Source organism: Pseudophryne corroboree, chromosome 6, assembly GCF_028390025.1.
Source record: "Pseudophryne corroboree isolate aPseCor3 chromosome 6, aPseCor3.hap2, whole genome shotgun sequence".
NCBI lineage: Eukaryota > Metazoa > Chordata > Amphibia > Anura > Myobatrachidae > Pseudophryne > Pseudophryne corroboree.
The window spans coordinates 251,795,376-251,811,936 of NC_086449.1; the positions used below are offsets into that span (position 1 = coordinate 251,795,376).

General features: G+C 47.4%; 1 protein-coding gene across 2 annotated transcripts in view; it reads left to right on the plus strand.

Annotated features, from left to right (window-relative positions):
• The window catches only part of ELL3 (elongation factor for RNA polymerase II 3), a 285,177-nt gene that overhangs the window by 173,306 nt on the left and 95,310 nt on the right, over positions 1–16,561 (plus strand). For both annotated transcript variants that reach the window (XM_063925873.1, XM_063925874.1), the window contains 2 exons: positions 1,180–1,294; positions 3,799–4,255. In XM_063925873.1, the coding sequence (XP_063781943.1) occupies positions 1,180–1,294; positions 3,799–4,255 (572 nt within the window). The remainder of the gene's footprint in view (positions 1–1,179; positions 1,295–3,798; positions 4,256–16,561) is intronic.

A 16,561-nucleotide genomic window follows, 5' to 3' on the forward strand; every position in this document is an offset into this window, starting at 1 on the left:
GGAGTAACCTGAGCGCAGCTGATACTCCGGTTCGGGTCTTTTGCTGTGCAGTGGTTATAGGCTCTGTGCACGGCAGGGGATCCGGTGCTGGTTTTTGTGCTCACAGTCTGTGAGGTCTGAGTGGGGCGTGGACAGCACCTGCTTTATAAGGCCTCTTTTCAGGGTAAGCAGATGCTGCTGAATCTTTGTTGGTTAGTCAGTTCATGAAAGTTAGCCAGTACTGTGTAGCTTTGTATTTGTTTGTTGCTTACTGCAAATAGGCCTGGGGATTTGGTATTACACTCTGCCAATCCAGACCTAGCAGTAAGACTGGAGTCAGTCGTTTAGCTTGCTGGGGTTCTGTTACCACTCTGTGAACTTAGCAAGTTTGCGGCTGTATTCTAAGACTTGCCTGTCTAATCCTGTCTCACTGTGCTAGGTGTCAGGGGTCAGTTTAGTGGCAGTAAGCTAAAACCTGTGCACTGCAAGTGAGAAATAGGATTGTGGAGACTCTCCTTGTGTCTATCATTCCATCTCTGACCAAGGAGTTTACTGCCACACCCGTTGGTAACCCTTTAGGGTTTTGCTGTTGCCCTTAGCAACAGCATTTCGGGTTCTCTATGTATTAAAACACAACATCTTGCTTTTTCCATCTGTGCAGTTCTAATACAAAGGAGATACCCAGTTCCTTAGCCTCTGGGCTTCTCTGTTCACTTTGTGTGTATTTTGTTACCCTATTACCTTCTGTGTACGTTATGTCATATTCCCCAGTTTGTCTGTGAGTCCATTTGTTTTGCATAACAGTTCAAACACCAGTACATTCCTGCAGACACTGGAGTGCATAACAGTTCTGACACCAGTACTTTCCTGCAGGCACTGGTGTGCATAACAATACCTTCAGCTGAGAACCTATTAGCATTTATTATTAGAGTTTGTCAGCTTGTGTCACTAGCTGTTGAGCACGTTGCTGTACAGTTGTGGAACTACAAGTGTCAGCATGCCCTTACAGCCTCTTAAATTCCATAACTGTTATTTTGTAGTTCAACAATAACAAAAAAAAGCCTGATTTATATAGTGCTCCTTTGTACATGTACTTTAGCTGTTATATTTACGTTATAGCCAAACAAGGCGCAGCCTACTAAGTTTTGTGAATGTCTACTCTCATGGCCTTACAGAAGTGTTTTGCTTTTTATGTTGTAGGAAACATCTAAACATTTCTTCATCACAGAATTACCAGAGAGCTGCTGAGAGAGAGAGAACACAACAAAGCCTGTCATCTTCTCACTGTAATTCCCGGGTTAGACCTCCTGATTGTGTAAGTGATCAATTCATTTAGCTGGCTTCAACAGAGGATGAAACCTATAGATTCCCGTTCTAGAATCATACCCACAAATTGTATGTGTTTATCATGTGTCACTTGTTAAAAGTGTTTAGCACATCTACGATCAGTCACACGGGCATGCGGGGGGATGCCCAGCACAGGGCTAGTCCGCCCCGCATGTCAGGCACGATCCCCCCCCCCCCCCCCTCCCCTGCACAAGTACTTTAGGAGTAGCTCCCTGCCAACGCAGTTCCTGCGCGCTGGTAGGAGCTACTCGTCGCTGTGAGAGTCGCAATGGCTGCGTGAGACGTCATGCAGCTGCAGTGGCCCGCCCCCTTCAACGGTCTGGGCATACCTGCGTTGCCTGGACCACACCCCCTAAACAGCGGCCAAACGCAGCTGACCTTCCCAGCAGCCGCCTCTGCCTGATTGCAGGGCTGAGACAGCCGTCTGCTGTCTGGCATGCGCAGTTCAGACCTGATCGGCTGCTGTGCGAAAACAGCACCTATCAGGTCTGAATTAGGCCCATTGCCTGATGCCAGAACTCATTAAGGGTGGGTGAGCCATTGCTTGTAATGCAAGCTGCTCCATGACTTACTGCTTATCATACAGGTTCCAGTGAAAACATGCGAATAGTACAAATGTATGGTATACTAATATTTAGGAAATTTCAGACATCCACTGATACAGTACATAAATGGATTTGCACTTGAGCTTTGTTACATTTACTTTTTTTATGTCTTTACCCTTAGACAATTTAAGACATAGGGGTACATTCAATTAGTGTTGAATCCTCTTCAACACTTCACTATTCAATTTGCGGGCATTTACGACAGATTTTTGCCCATTTTCGACAATTCCGATCGCCATTGTCGAAAATGGGCCAAAAACCTGTCGGAAACGGCTGCAAATTTTACAAAAAACTTGGATCCGCGGATAAGCCGCCGATCCTCGTGTTTTCCAACAAGTTGGATTTTTTGACAAGTCGAAAAAATGCCACTGGATATGAATAGGTCGAATTCAGATTCGACCTAAAAAAGTCAAAAAGTGTCGTTTTTCCAACTTGTCGGAAATTCAGACACTAATTGAATAGACCCCATAGAGCGACTTGTTTACAGAGAGAAACCTGCATATTTTCACACTGCATATGCTCCAAAGCTGATTGTATGCATGTACGGGAACTGTCCTACGCATTTCAGTCGCATGCATCTGCACTTGCCACTGAAGAGGCGTAACTGGGTTGTAATACACATACGTAAAGTTGGGTGTGTGAGTGTAGATAGAACTGGGAACTATGGGGGTCATTCCGAGTTGTTCGCTCGCTAGCTGCTTTTAGCAGCATTGCACACGCTAGGCCGCTGCCCTCTGGGAGTGTATCTTAGCTTAGCAGAATTGCGGACGAAAGATTAGCAGAATTGCGAATAAAAAATTCTTAGCAGTTCTTGAGTAGCTCGAGACTTACTCCTACACTGCGATCAGCTCAGCCCGTTTCGTTCCTGGTTTGACGTCACAAACACACCCTGCGTTCGGCCAGCCACTCCCCCGTTTCACCAGACACTCCTGCGTTTTATCCTGGCACGCCTGCGTTTTTCCGCACACTCCCAGAAAACGGTCAGCTTCCGCCCAGAAACACCCATTCCCTGTCAATCACACTCTCATCACTTCAACGATGAAAATTCTTCGTTCGGACGTGAGTAAATCTACTAAGTTTTGTGCTAATTTACTTAGTGCATGCGCACTGCGTACCATGCGCATGCGCATTTTTGCCTTAATCGCTCTGTTGCAAAAATCGGCAACGAGCGAACTACTCGGAATGACCCCCTATGTTATATAAGTGTAGATACATCTATTTCCAGGTGGTATGGATGATAATGAGGATGACTCGTAGCAGATAAGCGTACACCTAGGGGCGCGTACATCACAAGATAGGCACAACTCTGCATACATAATGGCAAATATTAACATTTTTGCTGTGCCCTCTCCGTTCAGGAGCAACAAGGTCCCAGTGTTTGATGATTTCTGCATCAGACCCAGACTTGGAGAGAATGTTCATTTTGTGTTTATCTGTGGAAAAAGCAGAACATGTAGCATGTTTGGCAAATTCTATTTACACTTGTACCACCGACGCCCGTAAAAAAGGCTTTAAGGAGTGCTCCACACTTGTCGACATCCCGATGCCAGCATTTTGGGGTCCACATACTGCTTGTCGACATTAAGTAACCCTATCATAGTAGAGTCAAAGTTTTTACTTCTATAAAACTTTTACCTAGGCAATGGCAAAGGGTTGTGGCACTTAACATATCTAGTGCCCCCCCCCCCCCCCCCCCCCCAAAAAAAAAAAAACCATGAGGGGGTCTCTGGTCTTTATTTAAAAGTATGGGAAAACAGTGAAGAATTAAGAGTCTATTTCAAGCAAAGCATCAATGATATGTTGAGTTGTCTATAGTTGTACCTTAGTTCTCTACACTTCACCTATTGGTTTATGCATTTGCTTTCAGAAACGTCCGGCAGGTGCAGAAAGCACGGAACACGAGAACTGCAAAAGAATAAAATCCTCATCGCTGGATGGTCATCTGCCCGAACGACACTGTAACTCCCTATCTAATGCAGACAACAACTCTAGGCACCCGACAAGTTCTGAGAGTGCCAAAAGCCGGTGCTCGGTGGCTGATAATAACCACAGTGCTTTCTCACTACAAAGTCACAGAAAACAGAATACGCACCGAACAATGCAGAGAAGCCATCACAGAGAAACACACAGAAGGACAAAGCCTTGTGATGGGTCAGACACTGATAATGTGAAGCTTACAGAGGCCACAAGCCCAATTTCCCAGGTGCACAATGGGTCTAACTGGCATAAAGAGGAGAACAGAAACCAGGAATCCGGTGAAGAAGAAGAGGATGATTGGGAGGAAGAAGCTATCTTGCTGGAAAGATGCCTCACTTCTCCAGAAGGTATAAGTTATGGATAGGATTTATTTAGCAATTACACTATATATTCTGAAATATTTTATTTTACTCCTGTAGCATCCTGTCACTGTGTACATGGTGCATGTGTAGTACTGCACCTCCTCTCTGTCACTGCCTCTGAGTTAGGGAAAGCTCATGCAGGTTTCTTTTACCAAAATTGACTAAAGATATGGACACACAGTAATGACGCAGTATGGACATAGTACACAGTGATGCCGTGCTTCACTATAACTCATACAATAACTGGTCCAAAAATTGTAGATCACTTTGCAAATAAATTGTGTTGCACATAAATAGATGTATGCGCAGTGGTGGATTTCCCGCTAGGCACATGAGGCACGTGTCTTGGGGTGACACTTGCTGGGGAGGGGAGCACAGCAGGCTTGCTTGCATGAGAACCCTGCTAGGCCGTTGGCTAGATGAGGTCAAGTGATTCTTTTTTTTTTTTTTGTTGGCAGTATGACTTATTTTTTTATTTTGGAACTGGCAAGGGGAGGTGGTGGGGGAGGAGGTTGTGGTTGCTTTGGCGGTCTGGGGGCATCAGGACTACCCCAACATAAAGGGGGCAGTAACGTTGGGAGATCAAGAATGTTGTGCCTAGAGGCGGCCTGACCCCTAAATTCACCCCAAGTGTATGTGCAGTGGCCAAAAAAATCACAGCTTGCAGGCTGTTAGCAGTCACATTTACCACACCTCTCACCTCTTTTCAGTGCTGCTTTCAGCCCCCACTCCACCTTCCTCACATAGCTTTCACTTGTAGTCTACCTTTCCTGAGTTGATCGGTAGCAGCATTCGTTCGCTGTGCAGCGATGAAGCAAAAAAATGGCATTTCAGCGCATGCGTATGCGGCGCAATGTGCACGTGCGTCGTACTATTACAACGAACGATGTTGTTTCACACAGGGTCTAAGCTTTTCAGTCGCACTGCTGGCCGCAGAGTGATTGACAGGAAGAGGGCGTTTCTGGGTGGCAACTGACCGTTTTCAGGGAGTGTTCGTAAAAACGCAGGTGTGGCTGGGCGAACGCAGGGCGTGTTTGTGACGTCAAAACAGGAACTGAATAGTCTGAAGTGATCGCAAGCGCTGAGTAGGTTTTGAGCTACTCAGGAACTGCACAAAAAAAATTTGTAGCCGCTCTGCGATCCTTTCGTTCGCACTTCTGCTAAGCTAAAATACACTCCCAACGGGCGGCGGCTTAGCGTTTGCACGGCTACTAAGAACTGCTAGCGAGCGAACAACTCGGAATGACCACCTCCTCTTCAGTCAGAATATAGGCCCTCATTCCGAGTTGTTCGCTCGGTAAAAATCTTCGCATCGCAGCGATTTTCCGCTTAATGCGCATGCGCAATGTCCGCACTGCGACTGCGCCAAGTAAATTTGCTATGCAGTTAGGATTTTTACTCACGGCTTTTTCATCGTTCTGGCGATCGTAATGTGATTGACAGGAAATGGGTGCTACTGGGCGGAAACAGGCCGTTTTATGGGCGTGTGGGAAAAAACGCTACCGTTTCCGGAAAAAACGCAGGAGTGGCCGGAGAAACGGAGGAGTGTCTGGGCGAACGCTGGGTGTGTTTGTGACGTCAAACCAGGGACGACAAGCACTGAACTGATCGCAGATGCCGAGTAAGTCTGGAGCTACTCAGAAACTGCTACGAGGTGTGTAATCGCAATATTGCGAATACATCGTTCGCATTTTTAAGATGCTAAGATTCACTCCCAGTAGGCGGCGGCTTAGCATGAGCAAATCTGCTAAAATCCGCTTGCGAGCGAACAACTCGGAATGAGGGCCATATAGAGATGCTTCACACCCGATCTGTCTCTTTCTGCTGCTTCCACACTGTAAGGGGGTATCCATTTGATAGATAGACAGTGTCTAGTTAGTCAATAGTTAGACACCATATGTTAGACAGACATTAGGTCGACAGGGTCAAAAGGTCGACATAAAAAAGGTAGACAGGTCACAAGGTCGACATGGTCAAAAGGTCGACATGAAAATGGTCGACATAAAGAAGATAGACAATTTTTTTTTTTTTTATGTAACATGTTTTTGGACTATTTCATACTTTCTCTATCCATGCCGGCATAGAGTTGGTTATAAACCTTGTGGCGAGCGAAGCGAGCCCCGCAAGGGTATGCCTTTCTACAATTGGGGGTCCCAGATGACAAAACTATCCACACAAACCACAAAAATGCAAAAAACATGGTGTCTACCTTTTTCATGTCAACCATTTTCATGTTGACCTTTTGACCTGTCGACATTTTGACCCTGTCGACCTAATGTCTGTCTAACATATGGTGTCTATCTATTGACTAACTAGACACTGTCTATCTTTCATACCAGAACCAACCCCAGCTAACAGTAGGGGTGGGACATCAGTGTCCAAAAAAACATTGGTGGTTTTGTATGACATTTATAGGAGGTCTTTCTGTGCTAACATTTGAATAAAAACATTGATGGAAGGAAACATCAACCTCGAACCATCTCTAGGCTGCAGTCACCAAGACGGGCTGTGCAAGAGAGATGCCGCAGCTCATTACTCACAGAATTCTCAATGTAGCAAGGAACATAAGATGATTGACACTATTTTACTAATTACATGACACACAGTTCCAACTGTGATTTTATAAATGATAGAAGAAAGTGTAATTAAATGTATTTAATAATAGTGTATATGTGGTTTTGCTTATTTGGCATATTATTCCATAAACTTATCAATGTAAAAATGGTTTCATTGCCTCCTCACAAATATAGTGTGCCAGTTCCCTCAGACAATGCGTCACATCTCGGGAGCGGTCATGCTGACCCCTCCCCCCAGACTCCGAGATTGTTTTGTTATCTTATGGCCTTAGGGATACATCTTGAGGATTATTTAGTCACTGACGCTAGACAGGATGTCACCTCCATGCTAGATTATTTTTTTTTTTCAAAATTGATTCCTATGTACAGGTGACTCATTCAGGATGATTGAGTAGTGTCTGACTCATCTGTGATTAGGCTTCTATATCAGTACAAATACAAAGAATCTCTCTGAATATACAATGCTAGTTGGCAGGGAAGTAGATAGCATGATTTCATACAGTGTCAGCAATAGAACACCATTTGGACTGTTACATATTCAGGGGTCTATTCATTAAGAAAACGAAAACTGAATTGTTACTTATCACTATACATCGCATCGCTTCAATGCGATGTATAGCTGTAATTAGTAGCAATTCATGTATACTCAGATTTCCGACTATGCACTGCGGTGTCCAATGGTGAGTCTTCTCCGGCAGTCCCCCTGTCCAATGCGCAGGGTCAGCCAGCGGGTCCCTCTGCGCATGCGCCACCTGTTGACCTCCCGGCAGGCCGCAGTGGCTGCTGGGAGGTCGGGGCGGAGCCAGCGCTGGGTTCTGAGCAGAGAGCAGGGAAGCATTGAGCTTCCCTGCCGTCTCCGCACCGCAGTTCAGGTTACGCCATCCTGTGATGACGAACCTGAACTTCATGGAGAAGGGGAAAGCAGAGCTTTCCGCTCCTTCATGAATCGCACAATCTCGTTCATCGCACAATCTCCTTCACGAATCGCACATTCTCCTTCATGAATTGCACAAGTATGGTGATGCGATTCAGACACAGAGCGGGGTTGCCGCTGGGGTAGTCAAGGACTTCTCTACGGTAACCCGCTCTATGAATTGCACTAGGCAGAGAAAAGCCCTGTTTAACGCAAAACAGGGCTTTTCTCTGCTACATGAATAGACTCCTCAGTTGTGATATAACTGAAAGTAAATGTCCAAATGAATCTAGATGTTCACTTATTGATACACCTTAGTAATGGTACAGCACATCAGTATTGTATTTGTAAGGAGCGATTGCATACGTTTGGTAAACTTGTATGTGTATATTACGTTTAAGATCCTTGGGGGTTTTTTGTTTGTTTTTTTAAGATCTCTGCATTTTGGTTTATTAAACAAGTAGGGAAAAGGATTACAGACAGATGTCAAAAACATCTAACTAGAACATTCAGTGGTTGTACAATGATAAATGAAAAGACCACACATGTATATATATTCAGCAGTAAAGAAATCTGTCTGGGAAACAAAACATTAGTTCTTATTCATGATGGTCTTATAGTACCACGAATAAAATCAAAAAGTAATCCCATAACATTAAAGTAATAGTACATAGAAATGTCTAAACCAGGACATGGGGACATAACGGGAAAATAAACATAAAAAAGGAGGGGGGAGAGATGTAGAGAGACAGCATCGCAGTGTAATTGATATAAAAGGTAAGCAATCATGACCAGGCACAGGTTTAGGACATGATCAAGGATTATACGAAGATCCTTGTTACATGTACATATGTCATATGTGGACTTTTAGTCATTAAGGAATAGATTGGTCATTATCTGCTGCTTCCTTAGTCTTTAGTCTAGGACCATCTATTCAAGCTAATTGGATTGGACTACTGGTTTGCAATGGGGGGGAAAAACCCTTTTTCTCTATCGTCCTAGTGGATGCTGGGGTTCCTGAAAGGACCATGGGGAATAGCGGCTCCGCAGGAGACAGGGCACAAAAAGTAAAGCTTTTCCAGATCAGGTGGTGTGCACTGGCTCCTCCCCCCATGACCCTCCTCCAGACTCCAGTTAGATTTTTGTGCCCGGCCGAGAAGGGTGCAATTCTAGGTGGCTCTCATAAAGAGCTGCTTAGAGAAAGTTTAGCTTAGGTTTTTTTATTTTACAGTGATTCCTGCTGGCAACAGGATCACTGCAACGAGGGACAGAGGGGAGAAGAAGTGAACTCACCTGCGTGCAGGATGGATTGGCTTCTTGGCTACTGGACATCAGCTCCAGAGGGACGATCACAGGTACAGCCTGGATGGTCACCGGAGCCGCGCCGCCGGCCCCCTTGCAGATGCTGAAGTAAGAAGAGGTCCAGAATCGGCGGCTGAAGACTCCTGCAGTCTTCTAAAGGTAGCGCACAGCACTGCAGCTGTGCGCCATTTTCCTCTCAGCACACTTCACACGCAGTCACTGAGGGTGCAGGGCGCTGGGGGGGGGCGCCCTGGGAGGCAAATGAAAACCTATTAAAAGGCTAAAAATACCTCACATATAGCCCCCAGAGGCTATATGGAGATATTTAACCCCTGCCTGGATTCACAAAATAGCGGGAGACGAGCCCGCCGGAAAAGGGGCGGGGCCTATCTCCTCAGCACACGGCGCCATTTCCTCTCACAGCTCCGCTGGTCAGGACGGCTCCCAGGTCTCTCCCCTGCACTGCACTACAGAAACAGGGTAAAACAGAGAGGGGGGGCAAATTTAATGGCAATATTTTGATATATATAAAGCAGCTATAAGGGAGCACTTATTATAAGGCTATCCCTGTCATATATAGCGCTTTTTTGGTGTGTGCTGGCAGACTCTCCCTCTGTCTCCCCAAAGGGCTAGTGGGTCCTGTCTTCGTTAGGAGCATTCCCTGTGTGTCTGCTGTGTGTCGGTACGTGTGTGTCGACATGTATGAGGACGATATTGGTGTGGAGGCGGAGCAATTGCCAAATATGGGGATGTCACCTCCTAGGGGGTCGACACCAGAATGGATGCCTTTATTTGTGGAATTACGGGATAGCGTCAACTCGCTTAAGCAGTCGTTTGACGACATGAGGCGGCCGGACAATCAATTAGTGCCTGTCCAGGCGCCTCAAACACCGTCAGGGGCTGTGAAACGCCCTTTGCCTCAGTCGGTCGACACAGACCCAGACACAGGCACTGATTCCAGTGGTGACGGTGACGAATCAACCGTATTTTCCAGTAGGGCCACACGTTATATGATTTTGGCAATGAAGGAGGCGTTACATTTAGCGATACTACAGGTACCACTAAACAGGGTATTATGTGGGGTGTGAAAAAACTACCTATAGTTTTTCCTGAATCAGAAGAATTAAATGACGTGTGTGATGAAGCGTGGGTTGCCCCTGATAAAAAGCTGATAATTTCAAAGAAATTATTGGCATTATACCTTTTCCCGCCAGAGGTTAGGGAGCGCTGGGAAACACCTCCTAGGGTGGACAAGGCGCTAACACGCTTATCTAAACAAGTGGCGTTACCCTCTCCTGAGACGGCCGCACTTAAAGATCCATCAGATAGGAGGATGGAAAATATCCAAAAAAGTATATACACACATGCAGGTGTTATACTACGACCAGCTATAGCGACTGCCTGGATGTGCAGTGCTGGGGTAGTTTGGTCAGAGTCCCTGATTGAAAATATTGATACCCTGGACAGGGACAATATTTTACTGTCGTTAGAACAAATAAAGGATGCATTTCTTTATATGAGTGATGCACAGAGGGATATCTGCACACTGGCATCACGGGTAAGTGCTATGTCCATTTCGGCCAGAAGAGCTTTATGGACGCGACAGTGGACAGGCGATGCGGATTCAAAACGGCATATGGAAGTTTTGCCGTATAAAGGGGAGGAGTTATTTGGAGTCGGTCTATCAGATTTGGTGGCCACGGCTACAGCCGGGAAATCCACCTTTCTACCTCAAGTCACTCCCCAACAGAAAAAGGCACCGACTTTTCAACCGCAGCCCTTTCGTTCCTTTAAAAATAAGAGAGCAAAGGGCTATTCATATCTGCCACGAGGCAGAGGTCGAGGGAAGAGACAGCAACAGGCAGCTCCTTCCCAGGAACAGAAGCCCTCCCCGGCTTCTACAAAAGCCTCAGCATGACGCTGGGGCTTCTCAAGCGGACTCGGGGACGGTGGGCGGTCGTCTCAAAAATTACAGCGCGCAGTGGGCTCACTCGCAGGTAGATCCCTGGATCCTGCAGATAATATCTCAGGGGTACAGGTTGGAATTAGAGACAGATCCACCTCGCCGTTTCCTGAAGTCTGCTTTACCAACGTCCCCCTCCGAAAGGGAGACGGTTTTGGAAGCCATTCACAAGCTGTACTCTCAGCAGGTGATAGTCAAGGTACCTCTTCTACAACAAGGGTAGGGGTATTATTCCACTCTATTTGTGGTACCGAAGCCGGATGGCTCGGTAAGGCCTATTCTAAATCTGAAGTCCTTGAACCTGTACATAAAGAAGTTCAAGTTCAAGATGGAGTCACTCAGAGCAGTGATAGCGAACCTGGAAGAAGGGGACTTTATGGTATCCTTGGACATCAAGGATGCGTATCTCCACGTTCCAATTTACCCCTCACACCAGGGGTACCTCAGGTTCGTTGTACAAAACTGTCACTATCAGTTTCAGACGCTGCCGTTTGGTTTGTCCACGGCACCTCGGGTCTTTACAAAGGTAATGGCCGAGATGATGATTCTTCTTCGAAGAAAAGGCGTATTAATTATCCCATACTTGGACGATCTCCTAATAAGGGCAAGGTCCAGAGAACAGCTAGAGATGGGATTAGCACTATCTCAAGAGGTGCTAAAGCAGCACGGATGGATTCTGAATATTCCAAAATCCCAATTAATGCCGACAACTCGTCTGCTGTTCCTAGGGATGATTCTGGACACGGTTCAGAAAAAGGTTTTTCTTCCCGAGGAAAAAGCCAAGGAGTTATCCGACCTGGTCAGGAACCTCCTAAAACCAGGAAAGGTGTCTGTACATCAATGAGAGTCCTGGGAAAAATGGTGGCTTCTTACGAAGCAATTCCATTCGGCAGATTCCATGCAAGAATTTTCCAAAGGGATCTGTTGGACAAATGGTCAGGGTCGCATCTTCAGATGCACCTGCGGATAACCCTGTCTCCAAGGACAAGGGTATCTCTTCTGTGGTGGTTGCAGAGGGCTCATCTATTGGAGGGCCGCAGATTCGGCATACAGGATTGGATCCTGGTGACCACGGACGCCAGCCTGAGAGGCTGGGGAGCAGTCACACAAGGAAGAAACTTCCAGGGAGTGTGGTCGAGCCTGGAAAAGTCTCTTCACATAAACATTCTGGAACTAAGAGCAATCTACAATGCTCTAAGCCAGGCGGAACCTCTGCTTCAAGGAAGACCGGTGTTGATCCAGTCGGACAACATCACGGCAGTCGCCCATGTAAACAGACAGGGCGGCACAAGAAGCAGGAGTGCAATGGCAGAAGCTGCCAGGATCCTTCGCTGGGCGGAGAATCACGTGATAGCACTGTCAGCAGTGTTCATCCCGGGCGTGGACAACTGGGAAGCAGACTTCCTCAGCAGACACGATCTTCACCCGGGAGAGTGGGGACTTCATCCAGAAGTTTTCCACATGCTAATAAACCGTTGGGAAAGACCAATGGTGGACATGATGGCGTCTCGCCTCAACAAAAAACTGGACAGGTATTGCGCCAGGTCAAGAGATCCGCAGGCAATAGCTGTGGACGCGCTGGTAACACCTTGGGTGTACCAGTCGGTGTATGTGTTTCCTCCTCTGCCTCTCATACCAAAGGTATTGAGAATCATACGGCAAAGCGGAGTAAGAACGATACTAGTGGCTCCGGATTGGCCAAGAAGGTCTTGGTACCCGGAACTTCAAGAGATGGTCACGGACGATCCGTGGCCTCTACCTCTGAGAAGGGACCTGCTTCAACAGGGTCCCTGCCTCTTTCAAGACTTACCGCGGCTGCGTTTGACGGCATGGCGGTTGAACGCCAGATCCTAAAAGGAAAAGGCATTCCAGAAGAAGTCATTCCTACCTTGATTAAGGCAAGAAAGGAAGTCACCGCGAAGCATTATCACCGCATTTGGCGGAAATATGTTGCGTGGTGCGAGGATCGGAGTGCTCCGACGGAGGAATTTCAACTGGGTCGTTTCCTACATTTCCTGCAATCAGGATTGTCTATGGGTCTCAAATTGGGATCTATTAAGGTTCAAATTTCGGCCCTGTCAATATTCTTCCAAAAAGAATTGGCCTCAGTCCCTGAGGTCCAGACTTCTGTCAAAGGAGTACTGCATATACAGCCTCCTGTGGTGCCTCCGGTGGCACCGTGGGATCTAAATGTAGTTTTAGATTTCCTCAAATCCCATTGGTTTGAACCACTAAAAAATGTGGATTTGAAATATCTCACATGGAAAGTGACTATGTTACTGGCCCTGGCTTCCGCCAGGAGAGTATCTGAACTGGCGGCTTTATCTTATAAAAGCCCTTATTTAATTTTCCATTCGGATAGGGCAGAGCTGCGGACGCGTCCGCATTTTCTCCCTAAGGTGGTATCAGCGTTTCACCTGAACCAGCCTATTGTAGTGCCTGCGGCTACAAGCGACTTGGAGGACTCCAAGTTGTTGGACGTTGTCAGAGCTTTAAAAATATACATTTCAAGGACGGCTGGAGTCAGAAAATCTGACTCGCTGTTTATACTGTATGCACCCAACAAGTTGGGTGCGCCTGCTTCTAAGCAGTCGATTGCTCGTTGGATTTGTAACGCAATTCAACTTGCACATTCTGTGGCAGGCCTGCCACAGCCTAAATCTGTTAAGGCCCATTCCACAAGGAAGGTGGGCTCATCTTGGGCGGCTGCCCGAGGGGTCTCGGCATTACAACTCTGCCGAGCAGCTACGTGGTCAGGGGAGAACACGTTTGTAAAATTCTACAAATTTGATACCCTGGCAAAAGAGGACCTGGAGTTCTCTCATTCGGTGCTGCAGAGTCATCCGCACTCTCCCGCCCGTTTGGGAGCTTTGGTATAATCCCCATGGTCCTTTCAGGAACCCCAGCATCCACTAGGACGATAGAGAAAATAAGAATTTACTTACCGATAATTCTATTTCTCGGAGTCCGTAGTGGATGCTGGGCGCCCATCCCAAGTGCGGATTATCTGCAATACTTGTACATAGTTATTGTTAACTAATTCGGGTTATTGTTTAGGGAGCCATCTTTCAGAGGCTCCTCTGTTATCATACTGTTAACTGGGTTTAGATCACAAGTTGTACGGTGTGATTGGTGTGGCTGGTATGAGTCTTACCCGGGATTCAAAATCCTCCCTTATTGTGTACGCTCGTCCGGGCACAGTACCTAACTGGAGTCTGGAGGAGGGTCATGGGGGGAGGAGCCAGTGCACACCACCTGATCTGGAAAAGCTTTACTTTTTGTGCCCTGTCTCCTGCGGAGCCGCTATTCCCCATGGTCCTTTCAGGAACCCCAGCATCCACTACGGACTCCGAGAAATAGAATTATCGGTAAGTAAATTCTTATTATTTTTTCACATTTCTCTCTGTGCATCTGTACATTCATACGCGCACACAGGGGGGTTTCTGAGTACCTGGAACCCCCGGCCACCAATCTGTCACAAAGCAGGTGACCAATTTATTTTGTGTTCACTATTCTACTGTCCCGTCCGCCGGAGTTCAGACGCGGGTGCATCAGCTCCACTCTGTACACAGTGAGTCACTCACACTGACAGGATGTCCGCTGGCAGGCAGGGAGAGCAGCTGCTCTTAGACTGTTCTCGCATGCCCGGCTCGAGTGGTATCAGCGCTGTCTTGTATCCTGAATCCCCACAGTATTTCCACTGCAGCACTGTAAGGTGACATCTGTAGAGGGTAGGCTATAATAAATTATGCTCTTTGTACAGTATGAGTGCGGGCAGCGGGGGGAAGAGATGGGGGGTGGCGTTTGAGGTGAGGCATGATGATGTTTGTGCTGCTATGGAGGGCAGGGGGTGTTTGGGTGGTCATGGTGGCTCAGCTGCGCTGTCTGTCTATGGAGGGTGATGGGGGAGTGAAATGATCTCCATGTAGCTTTCTCTCTACCTTCCATCTCTCTCGCCATGTCTCTCTCGTCAAATCTGTCCCTCTCGACATGTCTGTCTCGTCATCTTGCTCTCGCCATGTCTCTCTCTCATTCTCCACATCTCTCTATTGCTCTTGCCATGTCTCTCTCTCACCATGAGGGTCATTCTGGCCCGTTCGCACACTGCGGTTCATCGCTGCGGTGCGAATGGGTCAGAACTGCATATGCATGGAGGACGCATTGCGCAGGCACATCGTTGCCTGGCAGCGGTGACCGCAAGAAGATTGACAGGAGGAAGGCGTTCTGGGGCGTCAACTCACCGTTTTCCGGGCGTGGAGATCCAAACGCAGGCGTGTCCAGGCGTTTGGAGGGCGGATGTCTGACGTCAATTCCGGGACCGGCATCGCTGGATCCATCGCACAGGGTAAGTAACTGCAGGGCTAGTCTTGTTTTACACAAAACTTTTTTAGCATTACAGGGCTGCACAAGCGATCACTGCCCTGCTATGCTAAAATAGGGTGGTCTTCTGTATGCCGAATGTCGGGATCACGGCGCACAGTATACCGGCGCAGGAATCCCGACACCCGGCATACCGACAACTATTCTCCCTCGTGGGGGTCCACAACCCCCCTGGAGGGAGAATAAAATAGTGTGGCGCGCGTAGCGAGCCCGCAAGGGGCTCCTTTGCGCTCGCCACGCTGTCGGTATGCCGGCGGTCGGGCTCCCGGTGCCGGTATGCTGGGCGCCGGGAGCCCGAGCGCCGGCATACCGTACGACACCCGCTAATATACACTCCCCCATAGGCGGCGTCTAGTTGATCGCACTAGCAGCTAAAAGTTGCTACTTGGGATCAACTCTGAATGACCCCCCCATGTCTCTTCCACGCCATGTCTCTCTCTCTCTCCAACTTCCCGTGCCTCTCTCTGTCTCGCTATGTCTCTTTCGTCCTGTCTCTTTCTCTCCCATGTCCCTTTCTCTTTCTCGCCATGTCCCACTCCCTCTCTCCCACCCTTCATAGTTGCACATACTGTATCTGGAAACCCCTAAAATTTCAGCGTTTGCCCCTGACATTGTATACTACTTTGTATCTAGAATGTAAAATGTGTGTGCTTTTTTCTTACGCAGCAATGAATCTCATTTGCCACCACAACAAGCCCCCTTTACCCAATTATTATGATACACAATAATGGAAAGGGATTCCTTAAGGCTGTGGTGTGGCCTAATGAGGACACAGGGGGAGGTATACTAAGCCTTACAAAGTGATAAAGTGGAGAGAGATAAAGAACCAGCCATTCGGCTCCTAACTGCCATGTTAGAGGCGGTTCTGTTTGAAAAATGACAGGAACTGATTGGTTGGTACTTTCTCTTTCCACTTTATCTCCCTCCAAGGCTTAGTACATCTGCCCCACACTCTCTTGATACAAGTAAATGCAGGAAATAATAGCTGACACACATACTATCATTGTAGCTATTAAAGTTATAGCAGTTTTTCTCTGACGTCCTAAGTGGATGCTGGGACTCCGTAAGGACCATGGGGAATAGCGGCTCCGCAGGAGACTGGGCACAACTAAAGAAAGCTTTAGGACTACCTGGTGTGCACTGGCTCCTCCCACTAA